Consider the following 16,529-nt stretch of genomic DNA (forward strand, 5'->3'; position numbering starts at 1 on the left):
AACAAATTCACTTAGAATATTACCTCCGAGTTCATATAAAAATTTACCAATTACCTTCTTATTCTTTGATGAGTATAAATCATTATTGTACACCGCACCTTTCCGATGCCATCTCCAGGCATTGCAAATCGTCATTTCCGGGCACCGAAGGGGGCTCGGCAGTGACGCACGCTGAAAGGGAGTACTCAGTTTTCACTCTGGTTGTTGAACACCGCACCTTTCCGATGCCATCTCCAGGCATTGCAAATCGTCATTGCCGGGCACCGAAGGGGGCTCGGCAGTGACGCACGCTGAAAGGGAGTACTCAGTTTTCACTCTGGTTGTTTGTTTGTTTTCTTTCTTGTTTTCTTTCTTGTTTTCTTGTTTGTCCAGGCGATATCTCAGCCATCCTTTAAGCTAGGAAGCTGAAATTTCGGCACAATAGTGAGCAAGTCCTTTGTCAAAAACCATATTTTTTGTTTTTTGATTAATCAATTAATTGAGGAGTTATTTAATTATTAGCGATTAATTAAGTACTTATTTAATTAATCAAATTTCCTTTCTCTTCTGATCATTAACTCAGGCACCTTTTGAGTTAGGAAGCTGATATTTGGACATGCCAATGACCAGGTGATTTGGCTGCAAAGGCTATTTTTGATTTTTTAATTAATCAATCAATTAATCGATTAATTATTTAATTATTCGATTAATGACTAAAAAATTTTTTTTTTTTAGTTACAGATGCTGATGAAATGGTGGTGGTTTATGTGTTCTCTGACCAAATTGATTAATAATTTAATTTTTTTATGATTATTATTTATTTATTTTCATTATTAATCATTTATTTATTTTCTTTCTCATTTGGCCAATATCTCAGGCACCTTTTGAGCTCGGAAGCTAATATTTGGACATGACAGTGACCAAGTGATGTGGCTATCAAGGATATTTTTTATTTATTGATTAATCATTTAATCGATTAATTATTTATTGGTGAATCAATTAATTATTTAATTTTTTATTAATGACTTATTTAATTAAATTTCTAAAAGCTACAACTTCGGATGAAGCACGAGTGGTTTAGTTATGCTATTAGCCAATTGATTAAGAAAATAATTTGTGATAATCTTTTATTGATTTTAATTATACAATTAATCAATGAATTAGCGTACACCTCTCCCTCCCAAAGCAGCCTCTATGAGCTGCACTGCGGTATTGCCGGGCGCCAGAGGCGCCCCGGCAATGCCGCGCTGTCGGATATTTAATTATTTGGCAAGGGGGCGGTGTACTTTGAATGTATCTGTACTTGTTTGTTTTCTTGTTTGTTTGTCCGCGCGATATCTCAGCCATCCTTTGAGCTAGGAAGCTGAAATTTCGGCACAGTAGTGAGCAATTCCTTTCTCAAAAACGGTATTTTTTGTTTTTTGATTAATCAATTAATTGAGGAGTTATTTAATTACCAAGTGACTTAGTAACCTTAGTGACTGAAGCAAAATATCTCGGTGATTGCGTGATTGGTTAAATGAGTACAGTACAACACAACTTGTCAAATTCTAAACAGCAAAAGGCCGTATTTGGGCTCATGCAAAATAAAACTTTGTCGTTGTTGTTGTTGACACAAGTCATGGGGAAAGTCCGCACGATAGCCGATAGGTGTGGTGGGACTGTCAGGGCCTTTCTCAAATATTGTATTGTGGTAGTGGAGTGCACGACTTGCGAAGGGATTTCTTACTTTTGCGGGTGCACCATGTCCTCTCCTCGGTGGCGACAACTGCTTCCTCCACGCGAGTGCATGCCACCACCGAGGAAGCCTCAAAAGAGACTGCTACCACCAAAGATGTGCGAGAAAATGTCATCCATGTTGGAGCTATCTCCACCCTCTCGCAGGCCTTTCTCCCCAAGGCGATTGTAAATTTCACGCTTTTCTGGGTTTGACAAAACCTCATAAGCAAAGTTCAGCTCCTTGAACTGGAGCAGAGAAAAAACACCAACAAAAAACAACAAGTTGTAATGCCAAGAAGTATTACCCAATGAAAATACCTACTCATCCAGGAAGGATTTTTAGTTCATTATAATGTTTCAGAATATATTGGTAGATTATATTGTTTGAATCACATCAAGAAAGAACACTATCAAAATGCTACACTCAACACTGCAACTCTACATCTCTGTTGAACTGTGCTCTACAGGGAAAAGCACAATTTTATTCGCTTTAAAAGAAATGTTCGCGTTGGTGTTTCAGAAAATTTACAAAAAGTGCGTATGCATATGTGTGTGCATTTGCGTGTGCAATGGTGCATGTGTATGTTTGTGCATGCGTCCGTGGGCACGTGTGTGCGTCCGTGGGCATGTGTGCGTATGTGTATGTTTGTGCATGTGCGTGCGTTCGTCCGTGTGCATGTGCGTCTGCGTGCATGTGCGTGTGCATACGCGTATGTTTGTGCGTGTGCATGTGTGTCCGTGTGCATGTGTGTGCGTATGTGTGCACATGTATGTTTGTGCATGCGTTTGTGAAGGGGGTGGAATTAAGTTGTATTTGTGTAGCAATGACCGAAGCACAGAACGAGAATAAAAACTTTAAGGTTTATGAATGTATTGTGGAGCTGTGCTCCCACGTCGAACTCCAACAATATGGATGCGACATCGAGCTGAGTTTCACAGAGCTGTTTATTCCGAGCTCGGCACGAATGCACTGAAAATGGCTACCCCGAGCGGCAATATATATCTATCTATAATTCCAGTAATCTCTGTGTGTGTGTGTGTGTGTGTGTGTGTGTGTGTGTGTGTGTGTGTGTGTGTGTGTGTGTGTGTGTGTGTGTGTGTGTGTATGTCTGTGTGTTTGTCTGTGACCGCTGTTTCTCGACAACCACGGGTCCGATATACTTGAAACTTGCCAGGTATATTGCTGGGGACCCGAGGATGTGCCTTTTCAAGGTTTCATATTAATCGGACAAGTAGTTACCGAGCTATGTCCAAAAAACGATTCAACCAATCAGAGAGCAGCGAGTTATCACGTGTGCCGAACGTGGCGAACAGACTCTGCCTCGGACGGCACATTTGAGAGCGTATTCATTTATTTCACGTTGGCAAACTATGTTGCCGCTATGTTGGCGTTAAACTATGTTTTAAAACTAATTAAAACTAATTTGCGATTCTTTCGCTTTCCTGCGCGTTTGTGCACGCGATGGCGATTTCTTTACCAAACTCCGCAAGCCGTTCGCTTTGGACCAAACCATTTCATGTAAATAGAGGGGGGGATTGTCACCGTACTCGCAAGCCGTTCGCTTTGGACCAAACCATTTCATGTAAATAGAGGGGGGGGGATTGTCACCGTACTCGCAAGCCGTTCGCTTTGGACCAAACCATTTCATGTAAATAGAGGGGGGGATTGTCACCGTACTCGCAAGCCGTTCGCTTTGGCTTTGCGAATGGACCAAACCATTTCATGTAAATAGAGGGGGGGGGGGATATAATTTTAGATATATATATAGTACGGGCATGCCGCCATGCCCTAGTATTTCAAATTCAAACAGTAAGCCACGCCTCTCAACGGGGCGTGGTATGCAATCCGAGTGACCGCGCGCTGATTACGTCACCGGCCGGTACAAGAGAATTGTGTCCGGTAACCGCTACAGTATTCTATAGCCGACTTTTCAAAGTATAATTTGTATACATTTACCTCAGAAGTGTATATACGTATAGATGCAATTACAAATTTCCCCCCTCAATAAAAACAGAAGAGTTGGATGATTGGATCGCGCCAATTCCTTCTCAAGACTGCGCAGGGATAAGTATTCTGTGAATATCATCCAGTTGAAAAGGCAATGAAAGCAACGAAAGTTGACAACACAGAATTTGGACTCCAATCATTGATTTGGCACAATGCTCACCAATGCTAACTCATTGATATGGTGTAAATGTAGGATGAACCTCGATTGTGAAGCCAAAGTCGTACTTCGTAGACGTGTGGGCAGGTAGGTGGAGGAAGGTTTAAAACTTTGTAATTTTGTTTACCAGTGCGTAAAAACAATTTGTAATGGTCTTTTTAATAAAAGTAAACGCTTGTCTTTCGTTTATAGAAATCACTGTAAGTGATTTTTATGCTATTTTAATGTTTAATTTTCCTACAACGCCACATAACTTTTGAGGCGGTGTATTTGTAATATTTCTTCCGCCTCATTTGTTGTTTATCTTTAACTTCCGTTACCTGCAGCCTATAAACCTATACTATCCACTTATTCCTTTTTCCGCATTCAACTCAATTTATCTCAAGTGGAATTATCTGGTGCTCCCCCGCTTATCGTATCTCGAGGGATATTCGATTAACCACTGTCAGCCGAAGCGCGCGTCCGGCGGGTGGTAACATGGGCGGTAAGCTTTTATTATCATCGCAGAAATTGCATTTTCAGCGATGTTGTTTTCCATTTATCGTTTTGTAGCTTTCATTTCGTGAGATATATATATCTTGAATTTTTTTTTTGGTTGTAAACAAGTAATAATATCCGGATATGTTACGCTTACGCCTCTTACACTCCCTCCTGGGAATATCAACATAAGAGACATCGATCGATTCCCATGACGAAGTTTCTCCACAGATAATACCTGCTGAAGCTTTCACACTTCGTGTATGGAATTTGCTCTGATCGTGATGATTAGGTTATTAAATTACAATTGTAAATAAGTGTTTGCTTTTTGTGCTTAACGCTGTGGTAATGCGCGCGTTAAATCGGCCCAATGTGCTGTGAGTAGAGCTGAGGTAACAGTTTACTTTTGTTTCCTTTAAGTTTAAACACTCAACTCTGTACTCGTTTTGTTCTAATGTAACCAGCGTTTGATAATTAATTGATGTCATTTTATTTATACCCGTGAAATGACATATAAAATATAAATGGTCTAATTTATTTATCTATGATATATATATTCACCCATGTGATGTTTCTTTAATTGAGACTGTTGGTGTGGATTTTGGGGTTTGTGTGTTTGCATATCGTTATCAGGCTGCCCGAGTCGGCAGCTGGAAGGTGTGGACATGCTCTCTTTGTTGGGATTGTTGATCCTTGTGTGGATTCCTGGTGGAAGATCCTGCAATAAGGCCGTCTGTGCCAGTGACGTCAGCAGATGCCTTATTCAGGTAACATTATCCAAGTTTTCCAAAAAGCATAGAAGGTCTCTGCGCTCTCATCCAGCCCCTCCCCTCTCCTACTGTTCCCCCTCTCCGACTCCCCTCCCTCTCTGACTCCCAACCCCCTTTACAACCCCTCTCCTCCTGCCCTGACTCCCAACCCCCTTAAAACACTCCCCTCCGCCTGCCCTACTTCCTTCCCTTTTTCTGACTTCCTTGCCCCTCTCCGGCTCCCCACCCCCTTTACCACTCCCCGCCTCCTGCCCTACTTCCTTCCCTTTTTCCAACTCCCCTGCCCCTCTCCGACTCCCCTGCCCCTCTCCGACTCCCCTGCCCCTCTACAACTCCCCACCCCCCTTACGACTCCCCCCTCCTGCCCTACTTCCTTCCCTTTTTCCGACTCCCCTGACCCTCTCTGACTCCCCACTCCCCTCCACTACTTCCCGCCTCGTCCCTTCCCTTTTTCCAACTGCCCTGCCCCTATCCAACTCCCCAACCTTCCACTACTTCCCTCGTCCTCCCTACTCCCTTTTTCCGACTCCCCTGCCCCTATCCGACTCCCCTGCCCCTCTCCGACTCCCCTGCCCCTCTCCGACTCCCCTGCCCCTATCCGACTCCCCAACCTTCCACTACTTCCCTCGTCCTCCTTACTCCCTTTTTCCGACTCCCCTGCCCCTCTACAACTCCCCACCCCCTTTACGACTCCCCTCCTCCTGCCCTACTTCCTTCCCTTTTTCCAACTCCCCTGCCCCTCTCTGACTCCCCTGCCCCTCTCCGACTCCCCTGCCCCTCTACAACTCCCCACCCCCTTTACGACTCCCCCCTCCTGCCCTACTTCCTTCCCTTTTTCCGACTCCCCTGACCCTCTCTGACTCCCCACTCCCCTCCACTACTTCCCGCCTCGTCCCTTCCCTTTTTCCAACTGCCCTGCCCCTATCCAACTCCCCAACCTTCCACTACTTCCCTCGTCCTCCCTACTCCCTTTTTCCGACTCCCCTGCCCCTATCCGACTCCCCTGCCCCTCTCCGACTCCCCTGCCCCTCTCCGACTCCCCTGCCCCTCTCCGACTCCCCTGCCCCTATCCGACTCCCCAACCTTCCACTACTTCCCTCGTCCTCCCTACCCCCTTTTTCCGACTCCCCTGCCCCTCTACAACTCCCCACCCCCTTTACGACTCCCCTCCTCCTGCCATACTTCCTTCCCTTTTTCCAACTCCCCTGACCCTCTGATTCCCCACCCTCCTCCACTACTCCCCGCCTCCTCACTTCCCTTTTTCCGACTCTCCTGCCCCTATCCAACTCCCCAACCTTCCACTACTTCCCCCGTCCTCCCTACTCCCTTTTTCCGACTCCCCTGCCCCTATCCGACTCCCCTGCCCCTATCCGACTCCCCTGCCCCTATCCGACTCCCCTGCCCCTCTCCGACTCCCCTGCCCCTCTCCGACTCCCCAACCTTCCACTAGTTCCCTCCTCCTCCCTACTCCTTTCCCTTTTTCCGACTCCCCTGCCCCTCTCCGACTCTCCTCCCCGTCTAACACTCCCAATCCAGCAACTTCAGGACATTCATCCCGTTATCTCCTCCTCGGGTGTGTTGCATTCCCAAAGTACTCGGTAGCGCTTGCCAAGCCAGCCGTTCCTTATTGAGTTTCAAATGGAGTGCTTGCTTGAATGCTTAAGCCACTTGGCAAATGCTCTACAAGCCTATTGGTAATGGAACACACCCTGATTGAATGAATGAATGAATGATCATTTTGAGGCCATTTTCCCCGCTAGAGCGGGGGTTAGCCTTGCGGGCCCCATGACAATCATGGTTCCCTGTTTGAGGCAATGTTTTTATGGTCGGATGCCCTTCCTGACGCCAACCCTTGGTCGCCTCTTATGATGTGCAGGGATACGGTGTACCCATTCTAAATCGGGGTACTCACCGTGATCATTCATCCCAGCCCAGCTGGTACTCAATTTGCCGACCTCGGAAGGATGACAGGCTGAGTCGACCCCCTTGGCGTTAATTCAGCGATCGACTGGGATTCGAACCCAGGATCCCAAGCCTGCGCCCTAACCGCTAAGCCAACACCAGGCTCATTAAACTCGCTAAACCCGGGCTTTGTACCCACCTCCACTCTTTGGTTCCTCTTCTCTTTTGAAAAATTGGAACCCCCTTCCTGAGGTTCATGTTTAGTTGCACTCTTCCTTGCAGGGCTTGAAGCAAGTGGAGCACCAACGCCTCGTGCCATTCCCCATCTTTACCTGCAATCTTTTCTACCCCCATTAACTCCAAATTACCCTCTTACTTGCAAGCCACCGTGTACTCTCTCCCTCTCATAATTAATTCCCCTGCTTGTAATACACGGAGCCATATATTTTAATCCCTATGGACATTTTGAGCTTTGTGGAATGGCATTTATTACACAGGGGGCCAAATGGGTTTAACAGACACTGCGTGCTGTAAAAGGCTGGCTGCCAAAAAACGTATCTGTATATATATATCTCTATAAACAAAATGTATATGGACAACCTTACCAACAAGCTACTGGAAATCTGTAGGAAGCCTCTAAACAATATGACCCTGGACGCGAATATGGTGACTTTAGCGACGATCAGCCATTATGGTTTATCTGTGTCCCACCAATGACAGCCTGTACCAACTGCAGTTCCCTTGCAAGCCATAATATTGGGCGTCATTAAATAGTGTTCGGATTTTAAAATTTCAACCTTTCACAGCACACCATGTCTGTTAAACCCATTTGGTCCCCTGGGTATATGGATTTTTATATATAATTTATAGATGTTTATCGTGAAAGCTAACATTATGTCAACTTGTGTTGCAGGTATCTGACGGAAGATGACTGGTCATACAGGAAAACGGGTGCTGAAGGGAGCTGTCTGGAACGGCCGAAGAGAAGGCGCGAACACACGCTTACAGACTACACCAGGGGTGTCATATGTCAAGGACCTGCAATCAAACAACTGTTGAACATTCAGCTGACAACAGCTCCAAAACTTCTCGTCGCCATGACCTGTCGACTGGACGAGACCTACAGAACGCTGCACCACGATGGCAGAGAAGTCACCCAAGTGGCATGTCAAATGCAGAAACTTGTACATCAATGAAAATAACTATAGACTCGCAGATAAGAGGCATCCAGGAGCAAGTTGCACAACGGTGGCCCAGCCAGAGTGCAGTACCTCAACCAAAACGTCCATCATTCCAAGCAGGCACCGCACAGCACCATTTGATGCCAAGAGTACATGTATCAACAACACAACAACAACATGTATTTTAAGGCCATTTTCCCTGCTAGAGGAGCCTGCTGCTAGAGCTTTCCATTTTCCCTGCCATTATGCCCTCCCCCCACCCCCCCCCCCCCCTGAATTTCCATGTTTTAAAGGTTTCCCAGTGTGTACCCTGGATTTAGAATAGGTACACCGTATCCCTGCGTGTCGTAAGAGTACATGTATCACATGTAAAAAAAAAAAAAGAATGTGGGTGAAAGGAAAGGCACCTACAGCCAGGGTGTCGAGAGAAAGCAGCCAGCAGGTGATCGTCGAGAAGGCCAAGAAGCTGAGTAGAGAGGACCTTTTGCTGAGACTGATTGGGCAAGAACATGACATGGTCGCAAATGACATATCATATCACATACCATGCATGAATGCATTCAAGGCAACACGAGTCCCGACTGGTAGATCTGCACAGAAGAATCTATGATGTGGCTTTGAATCATCTGGTGGAGCAGCTGGAGATTTCCCTGTTCCAGGAGAAATGTGGCTTCCTGATCAAGTCCTTGTGGGGTAAGTACCGGGTGATTCTCCGGGAGCTGGGAGTAAAGACTGCAGACACCTACAGGTCAATATCACTGAAATGTAAACTACAGCAGAAATTTGGGAGCGCCTCGCTATCAACAAAACCGTTGGATCTGCCTTCATCTGTGCATCTTCCATACCCCTCGGTGATGCCCTTGAGAAGCTGAGGCATCTGGAAGCAGAGAGCCAAATCGATGTAAACACAGCGGATCATACTGCGTGCAGCCAAAATACTGAGAGGAGACATCAAGACGTGCAGGAAGGAGAGACAACAAGAGCAGTCAACTGAAGTTTCATTTGCTGCTGCCGAGAAGATGATTCCTGATTCCCTCTTCAACTTCACAGCCATGCTGCTCTGTGACAAACCAAGAGTTTCAACCCAAGGAGAGCTCGTCCAGTCGACAGGTCATGACTTCAAGAAGTTTTGGAGCTATTGTCAGCTGAATGTTCAACAGTTGTTTGATTGCAGGTCCTTAACATATGACACACCTGGTGTAGTCTGTAAGCGTGTGTTCGCGCCTTCTCTTCGGCCGTTCCAGACAGCTCCCTTCAGCACCCGTTTTCCTGTATGGCTAGTCATCTTCCGTCAGATACCTGCAACACAAGTTGACATAATGTTAGCTTTCACGATACAACAACAACAACATGCATTTTAAGGCCATTTTCCCTGCTAGAGCGGGGGTTAGCCTTGCGGTCCCCATGACGATCTTCTCCATTTTGCCCTATTTTCTGCATCTCTCCTTGTTAACCCCCTTGCCCGCATTTCTTCTTCCACCATCTTTAGCCAAGTCTTTCTCGGTCTTCCCCGTCCTCTACTTCCTTCTACATTAATTTCCATCATTCTTCTCAACCAGTCACTTTCATCCTTCCTCAACACATGACCAAACCATCTCAACCTGTTCCTCTTCACAGCATCAATCACAAGCAATATTCCCATCATCTTTCGCAATTCATCATTTGTCTTCCTCTCTCTCAACGATACTCCGCACATCCATCGAACCATTCGCATTTCCACCCTTTCCAGCCTTCGTTGCTGCTCTACGTTCATTACCCATGTCTTGCTCCCATAAATCGTAACACTTCTCACACATGCAGCATACACCTTTCCCTTCAGCTTCAGCGACACTCCTCCTCATCAGCACGCCACTCAGTTCCCGAAACTTCTTCCATGCACATCTCACTCGAGCAACCGTTGCCGAGTCTGATCCACCTTCTCCATTCAGCATGTCTCCGAGGTAGCAAAATGTTTTCACACCTTCCAGCTTCACGCCGTCTCCAAGATCCAACTCAACATTTCCTCCATCTGCAGCTCCCTCTGTGCACACTTTACATTTGAATGTAGCTGCCACACTGGAAATGACCCTCTCAGACCACTACATTTTTGATGAACCCACTCAGCGCACATTGTACATTAGGGTGCATCAAACGCCCCTATGTCAAGAAAACAATCTGTCCCCAATTTTATTTTGTTCCAGTCATAAAATAAAGTTCCTATGCAAAATTTGGTAAGGTTTTGATATCATCTTCTGGGTCCACCTCAGCAAATTAGATTTTGAGTCGGTAGTATCAGTCAGAAATTTGACACGCAGCTGTTTTGAGGCCCATAAATAAAAATGAAAGGATTGACCGATTGCTACATACAATAGCTCTTTGGAAAGGTATTATTGTGCTCTGTAGCAATATATAATCATCATAGGGATAGGGATATAATTCACTTATACACAAATAGTCAAAATCATGATTTTATTGGTATAATCATATGTATTATAGATACCAGAATGATATAATTTTTATTACAGTAGAATCATATATACACAATCTTAGCATTTATCATCTTAATACGAGTACATCTGACTATGGATGAACATGAAAATAGAAACAAAACAAAGATACTGTAGTTTTCATGGATATTTCTGACAGTTTAGTCTTGAGCTGCTCGCTTTCGAAGATTCGGGTCTCCTTGCGGTTGTGCTCAACAACTTGTAGCACATTTTGGTAGTGGTCTTCACTTCTGGCTGCTGAAAGGAAGTCAGAGCTAAGCTTAACTCCCCTTTCTGCAGAGTCATTCACCACATTCAAGGCTTCCACATTAGTCCATGATGTCTGGTAGGCTGCAGAGTTAGTCCATTCTTGAACATCGGTAACTAGAAATGCCCAGTCAAGCTTCAGATGATGAAATAGGTACCATGAATCTGGTCCAACAAAATCAGCCAGAGTGGTCTTCTCAGTCAAGTCATCAGGAAATCTGGGCTTTCCAAACCCAGTACCAAACCGTCCTTGTGGGTTGGTTACTGGAAAATCTGGCTGAACCTCCAGAAGTCTGTCTGCCAGAGCACGGCGATGGTCATGAGGAACAACTGAGCTGAAGAGGGCAAGTGGAACCATCTCTTCTGTGAGGTACCAGAGATGTCGTTTGAAGGCTTTCAGGGCACTTCTTGAGATTCCAGCATTGACAGCTTCATACTGTTTCAGTTTGGAGATGAGCTGCAGGTCATTCCATGGGGCATCGGTGACAGAGGTACATGTCATCCACCAGGAGCTGTATACTAGAGTGACAAACGTGACAAATTCTCTGATCTTTGGCACTTGTTTTTCTGTGGTAATTGTACCTGCTGGAAGATCAGCGATTTGTTTTTCGAAGAGACATAATTTGATTGAGTAGAGGAGCTTCGCCATCCATCTGGCTTTATGCAGTGCACCAGGACGCTTGAAGGTTATTTGATGTTCAGCTACTTCACCATCAAGGAATACAGTACACAGATCAACAAATTCCAAATAATCATCACGTCTTAGAGATTGCTCAGTGTGACAGAGTCTGAGAACATTATTTTGCCAGTCACTTGTCAAACTTGTTGCTGCTTCATTTAGTTGAGATGGATCAAATCGTGAAAGTGGTTCATTGAATGTGTGTGGAAACATTTCAAAGTTCTTGCGAAACCTTGAGAAGAGGAAGATATCTGGTGACTTAGATGCTTCAACTTTAAGATCAGTAAAATGTGCGTAAGAATGACTTCACCAATGTGGTGTCTGCAGCCTGACCACAGAAGAGCTTTGTTAAGCCGTTGTTGAATTGTTACACAAGCTGCACTGATGTGGCCGGTGTTAGATGCAGTTGTGTCAAATGTCAAGTTGACAACATTCTCTTGGCAGTTCCATGATTCAAGTAGGTTATTAGTCAGCTGAGCAATTATATCTCCAGATTTACGGTCTGTTCCAGGCTTGTAGGATGGAACACCCAGCAGCTTCATATCAGTTTGAGAACCCAAAAGCACAGCCAGGCGTTCTTCAAAAGTGTTTTGGTTAGTTAAGCATGGAAGCAGCTTTGAGTCCCAGTGCAACGTAGCAAGCTTCAGAGGTATCCATTTGTCCTTACAGGTAGTAGCAATATGCTGTCCAATTTTGCGTCTTGATTTATCTGCTGTAGCATATGATGTTGACACCTTCGCTACATCCCCTCCTGTTTCTTCAATAAGAGCTTCTGTGAAAGCAGCCTGTTGGGTTGGTGTCATCTTCATCCTTGTTGCCAGTGAAACAAGACTGGGCCTCTTCAGGATGTCATGTGGAATGAAAACTGATGTGCCAGGTCTAACTAAACGATGATGACTTCTTGAGGTTGTTGGTGTGCTTGTTGAAGGTCCAAGAGTTACTTCTTCATCACTGTCACTAATAATATACACAGTGGTTGTAGTATTTATGTTGAACTCCAGCTCCATACTTGCTCGCCTCTCTGATTCTTTTTCCTTGCGGTTCACTTTACGCTGCATCTTATCTGCCAACAGTTTATCTTGGCAGCCAAATGTTGCACAGCGATCTGTCTTCATAGATTCCAGGAATGCTAAGTCTTCAGGATTCTTGATGTGAGAACTAGCATCATTGGGCCACAAGGGAAATGTCTCCATAAATTTCATCTCCATTTGATTCACCTTTGTGATGCTTGCTGGAGTTGTTCTTCGGTTGATAGGGATTGATCTAAGCTTGGAATTATCATCTGCAAGTTTGATAATTTTCTCAATAGCCTTGCGTTCAGAGATGACAGGAATATTAGCCTTGCCATAAAATGGTGTCACTTTCTGCAGTACAAGCTTTGCTGATTCCCACCGAGAGCGTCGTTCAAGTTTGCCATCTTCCGTGTGCCACATGAAACAACGTAGTACTTGTAAACAAGTTGGAAGTCTGGTGCCATTGATCTGGGAATCTTGTTCAGTTATGGCACTTCCAAGACCAAACACCTTGGTGGACTCTCTTGTTGCAACAGATGCTTTCTTTACTGTGCCATCCATTGTTTTATCTGAAAGAAAAAGGTAGTATTAGTAACAATAATGTCATTTCATAATTATGTACAACAAATAAATCAATTATCCAATTTTATTAGAGTATAGCCTAATAATTGTTTTAATCATCTTGTCTAGTTAAAAGATCTCTGTAAAGACAAGATGACTACAACATTCAGGATATTCTTTAATTTATATATTATATTTTAAAAATACTCTTCATTTAGCTTTATATCCATATTTTGAAAAAAATCATTATTTTGACTATTTGTATATAAATGAATTGTATCCCTATCCCTATGATGATGATATATTGCTACAGAGCACAATAATACCTTTACAAAGAGTTATTATATTGTTATGAATTTGGTAATGCAACATCTAGAGCTAGGTAGATCTGAATAGGTAGGTATTCGGCTGTCGTGACAGGGACTCTACATGTAATAAGTTCTTGATGTTTAGGCGTTTGTCGGGGTAAGATGTATGAGTGTGGATCTACCTGGAGATTCGAGTGTTAAATAGTGAGGGGTTAAAGGTAACGCCCCTGTGAGTATCACCTAGTAATCAAACCTTTGTCCTTTATGGCACTGCAAACCACATAAACATTAGTTAGGTCCTTAGCGCAACATTAAATAATCCCCTTTCCCTGACAAGGACTTCGTATTAAATTGACAGGAAACCAGGTCAAAAACACCACCACAATTGGCCGCCACCGTGTACACCTCCAAAGGCCTACAAACCTGGCCGGCACGTGTTATGCCAGGACCGCAGGGTCGCGTAACGGGGGAGATGTCAGGAGTCGCGGGAGGCTTTGATTGGCTGAGAAGTGCGCAATGTGACGTCATCGGCCACCAATATAGGCGACGGTCGGACGCCATTTCAGGAGTTGAGTTGGGTTCGTGGCAGGCACTGGCGGACGCGGGCAGGCACCAGAGAGTTGAGCGGTGGTGGAGAGTTGGAGAGGACGCGCCATTCCAGTCGCAGTTCGAGTGCAGTTCGGGTTGTAGGGAGTCGCAGGAGACACACGAGAGCACACCCAGTTGGCACTGAGCAGTTCGTTGGCACTTGGCTGCCAGCACTCCCGCGTCGAGTCGAGTGGAGTTGAAAGGAGTCCTTCCTGTCCCTGGTCAAGTGGAGCCGCTGGCCTGCGTCGGACGCGTGGTGCTTGGAGCGAGGGGCCTCGTGGTGTGCGATCGGGCCGGAAGGAGCGGTGCTGGACACCAACAATACAAGACGACAAAGACAGATAAGCCCGATCTCCGCGTATATTTTGAACGACGGGACGTGTTATTTTCGTGATTAATCTCCCTCGTTTGTGTTTGCTGTCAGTCGTGTGGGGACGTCCCGATTTAGGTTTATTAGAGTTATTAGATTTACCGGCGGGCTTTTTCACTGGCTTTACTTTTCCTAATAAACCCTTATATTACTTTTTGTACATAATATTTGAACGCAGTTTCCTGGGTGTTTCATTTTAATAGATAAGGTTGCGGAGCCTTCGCTGCGTCTGGCCTTCCGCGCGTTGGTGTTGAACTTGAGTCCGCCATTGAGTTTTCGCCTCGGGAGTTAAAGTCTCGCAAATCGGTCATCCGTAACTGTGGTGTTAATCACGGTTACGCGACAAGTGGTGTCAGGAGTGTAGGATTTGAACCCGTCGGACAAATTTTTTTGTCCGCGGCGAGACATCGACACGGTCGGGCGTACATTGCGTCCGACGTTCGAACGCAAAATTTGTATAGGCGAGGCGGAGAAATTTAATAATCAATTGGGCATACGGAGCGCGATATCGCGTCTTCGTCAAATTTAAATTGTGTTTTTGGTATTAAAATAAATACGCGCGCGGGAAACAACCTTCCGGAAAGCGGATGTCGGAAATTGATGAGATGGAAGTACGCAGCGAGGCCTCCGTCAGCGTCGGGAGTGAGCCGGAAATAGGGGAATTAGATGCAGAGGTGAGCCTTGGAACCTCCCTCGTCCCGAGCACCAACTTATCCCCCTCCCCCACGTGGGAGTCGGGAGCAGTAGGAACGGCCCCGACAACCGACCAGATGTTGGGTCAATTGCTTCGAAAAATTGACGGGCTGGGAAATAAAATGAGTAAGGTATGGAGGGAAGGAATGAAGGAAATGAGTGATCGATTGAGTATTAAAATTCATGGGCTGGCAAATAAAATGGGGGATGATGGGGAGACCGTAAGTGTACAGGTGAGCGGAGAATGTCCACAGTTCGATGGGGAATGTGTACAGGTAGATGGGGAATGCCCGCAGGTAAACGTGGAATGCCTGCAGGTACACGTGGAGTGTCCACAGGTGAGCGGGGAAGGAAATTTGGAATGTGAGAGTTGTAATGGGGAATGTTTCCCACATTCTGGCCTGGTTGTTTATCGGGACCGTGTGGATGTCACAACACCCCAACCGGGCGATGAATTTGGAATTGTGCAGCACCAGGGCGGTGGTGCGGAGCAAGAGGGGGTAGAGGTTTTGGGGGTCCATGCGATAGAGCCGGACCGGGTATTTATTGGGGATATTGATCAAAGCCTGGCGGGGCCAGGAATGATTTCTAATGATGAGGATGAGTTGATCCAGCGGCTGGAGACCTGTGACAGTCCCATGGAGGTAGAGCTTGTTCAGGCCCAAAGGAGTCTGGGGGAAGAGGTGAGTTGGTTCGAGGAGGTAGTTGGAATGACCGAGGGGACGCTCACTGTACACTGATATTTGGAAACAGAGGCTCCAAAATTGGACAACCAGTTGGGGGAGTGTGTTGGCTCCGGGCTGGATTTGGATCTTGGAGGATCGGGAGATAGAGCTTCTGGAGATTTGGTCCCTGTAGGGAATTTGGATCAACTGCAGGGAGGGGCAGAACAACCGGTGGTAGAGGTTGTTCCCTGCAGCTGCGGAATGGCAGTGGGAATGAAAATTTGTAAAATAAAATTACAATGGGAAATTGATTTGGAGCAGCCATGGTTTGGATTGGTCCCCGGGCTGCGGGATCTGGATATGGAGAGGTCATGGGTGATGGCCTCGGGCAAAAGTTGCCCCTTTCAAAATTTGGGTATGCCGGCCAGCTGGGGGGCTGTGATGGCGAGATTTGGACGTGGGGTCCAGCCTTGGGTGTCGAGGTACGACCTGGGTCCCACGGGGGGTCTGGTGGAGTGTGGCGTCCCTTGTCCGTCGGGGCGCCGTCCGAGCTGGTGGCTCGGGCCGGCAGGGTCACCGGACCCTGGTGGGGGTTAAGACCTCCAGGGAGGTCCGAGGTGGTTTCTCAAGCCTGGGATGGCAAATATTGAGGACCACTAGGGGGAGGTGTTGTGGGTCGCGCTTTGGTGGTGGCACTGTGGACGGCCAACTTGGGACTGATGTGATC

The 16,529-nt window shown here is 46.0% G+C and overlaps 3 protein-coding genes across 7 annotated transcripts in view; 2 read left to right on the forward strand and 1 right to left on the reverse strand.

Moving 5' to 3' along the window:
- The window catches only part of LOC137421260 (GMP reductase 1-like), a 905,715-nt gene that overhangs the window by 462,170 nt on the left and 427,016 nt on the right, over positions 1-16,529 (forward strand). The gene's annotated exons all lie outside the window — the stretch shown is intronic.
- TWSG1 (twisted gastrulation BMP signaling modulator 1) overlaps positions 1-16,529 on the forward strand; it is a 69,247-nt gene that overhangs the window by 22,105 nt on the left and 30,613 nt on the right. The window contains exons 1-2 of one of the 4 annotated variants that reach the window (XM_068107147.2): positions 4,303-4,347; positions 4,974-5,107. In XM_068107147.2, the coding sequence (XP_067963248.1) occupies positions 4,341-4,347; positions 4,974-5,107 (141 nt within the window). In that variant the 5' untranslated portion in view covers positions 4,303-4,340. Of the gene's footprint in view, positions 1-4,302; positions 4,733-4,973; positions 5,108-16,529 lie in introns of those variants that run through there. The other 3 variants (XM_068107150.2, XM_068107151.2, XM_068107152.2) reach the window with 3 other exon arrangements.
- The window catches only part of SS18 (SS18 subunit of BAF chromatin remodeling complex), a 212,237-nt gene continuing 207,892 nt past the window's right edge, over positions 12,185-16,529 (reverse strand). Inside the window, exon 11 of the mRNA XM_068107142.2 lies at positions 12,185-13,186. Within this exon, the coding sequence (XP_067963243.2) occupies positions 13,163-13,186 (24 nt within the window). The 3' untranslated portion in view covers positions 12,185-13,162. The remainder of the gene's footprint in view (positions 13,187-16,529) is intronic.

This window comes from Myxine glutinosa, chromosome 2 (assembly GCF_964187855.1).
Source record: "Myxine glutinosa chromosome 2, kmMyxGlut1.1, whole genome shotgun sequence".
Taxonomy (NCBI): domain Eukaryota; kingdom Metazoa; phylum Chordata; class Myxini; order Myxiniformes; family Myxinidae; genus Myxine; species Myxine glutinosa.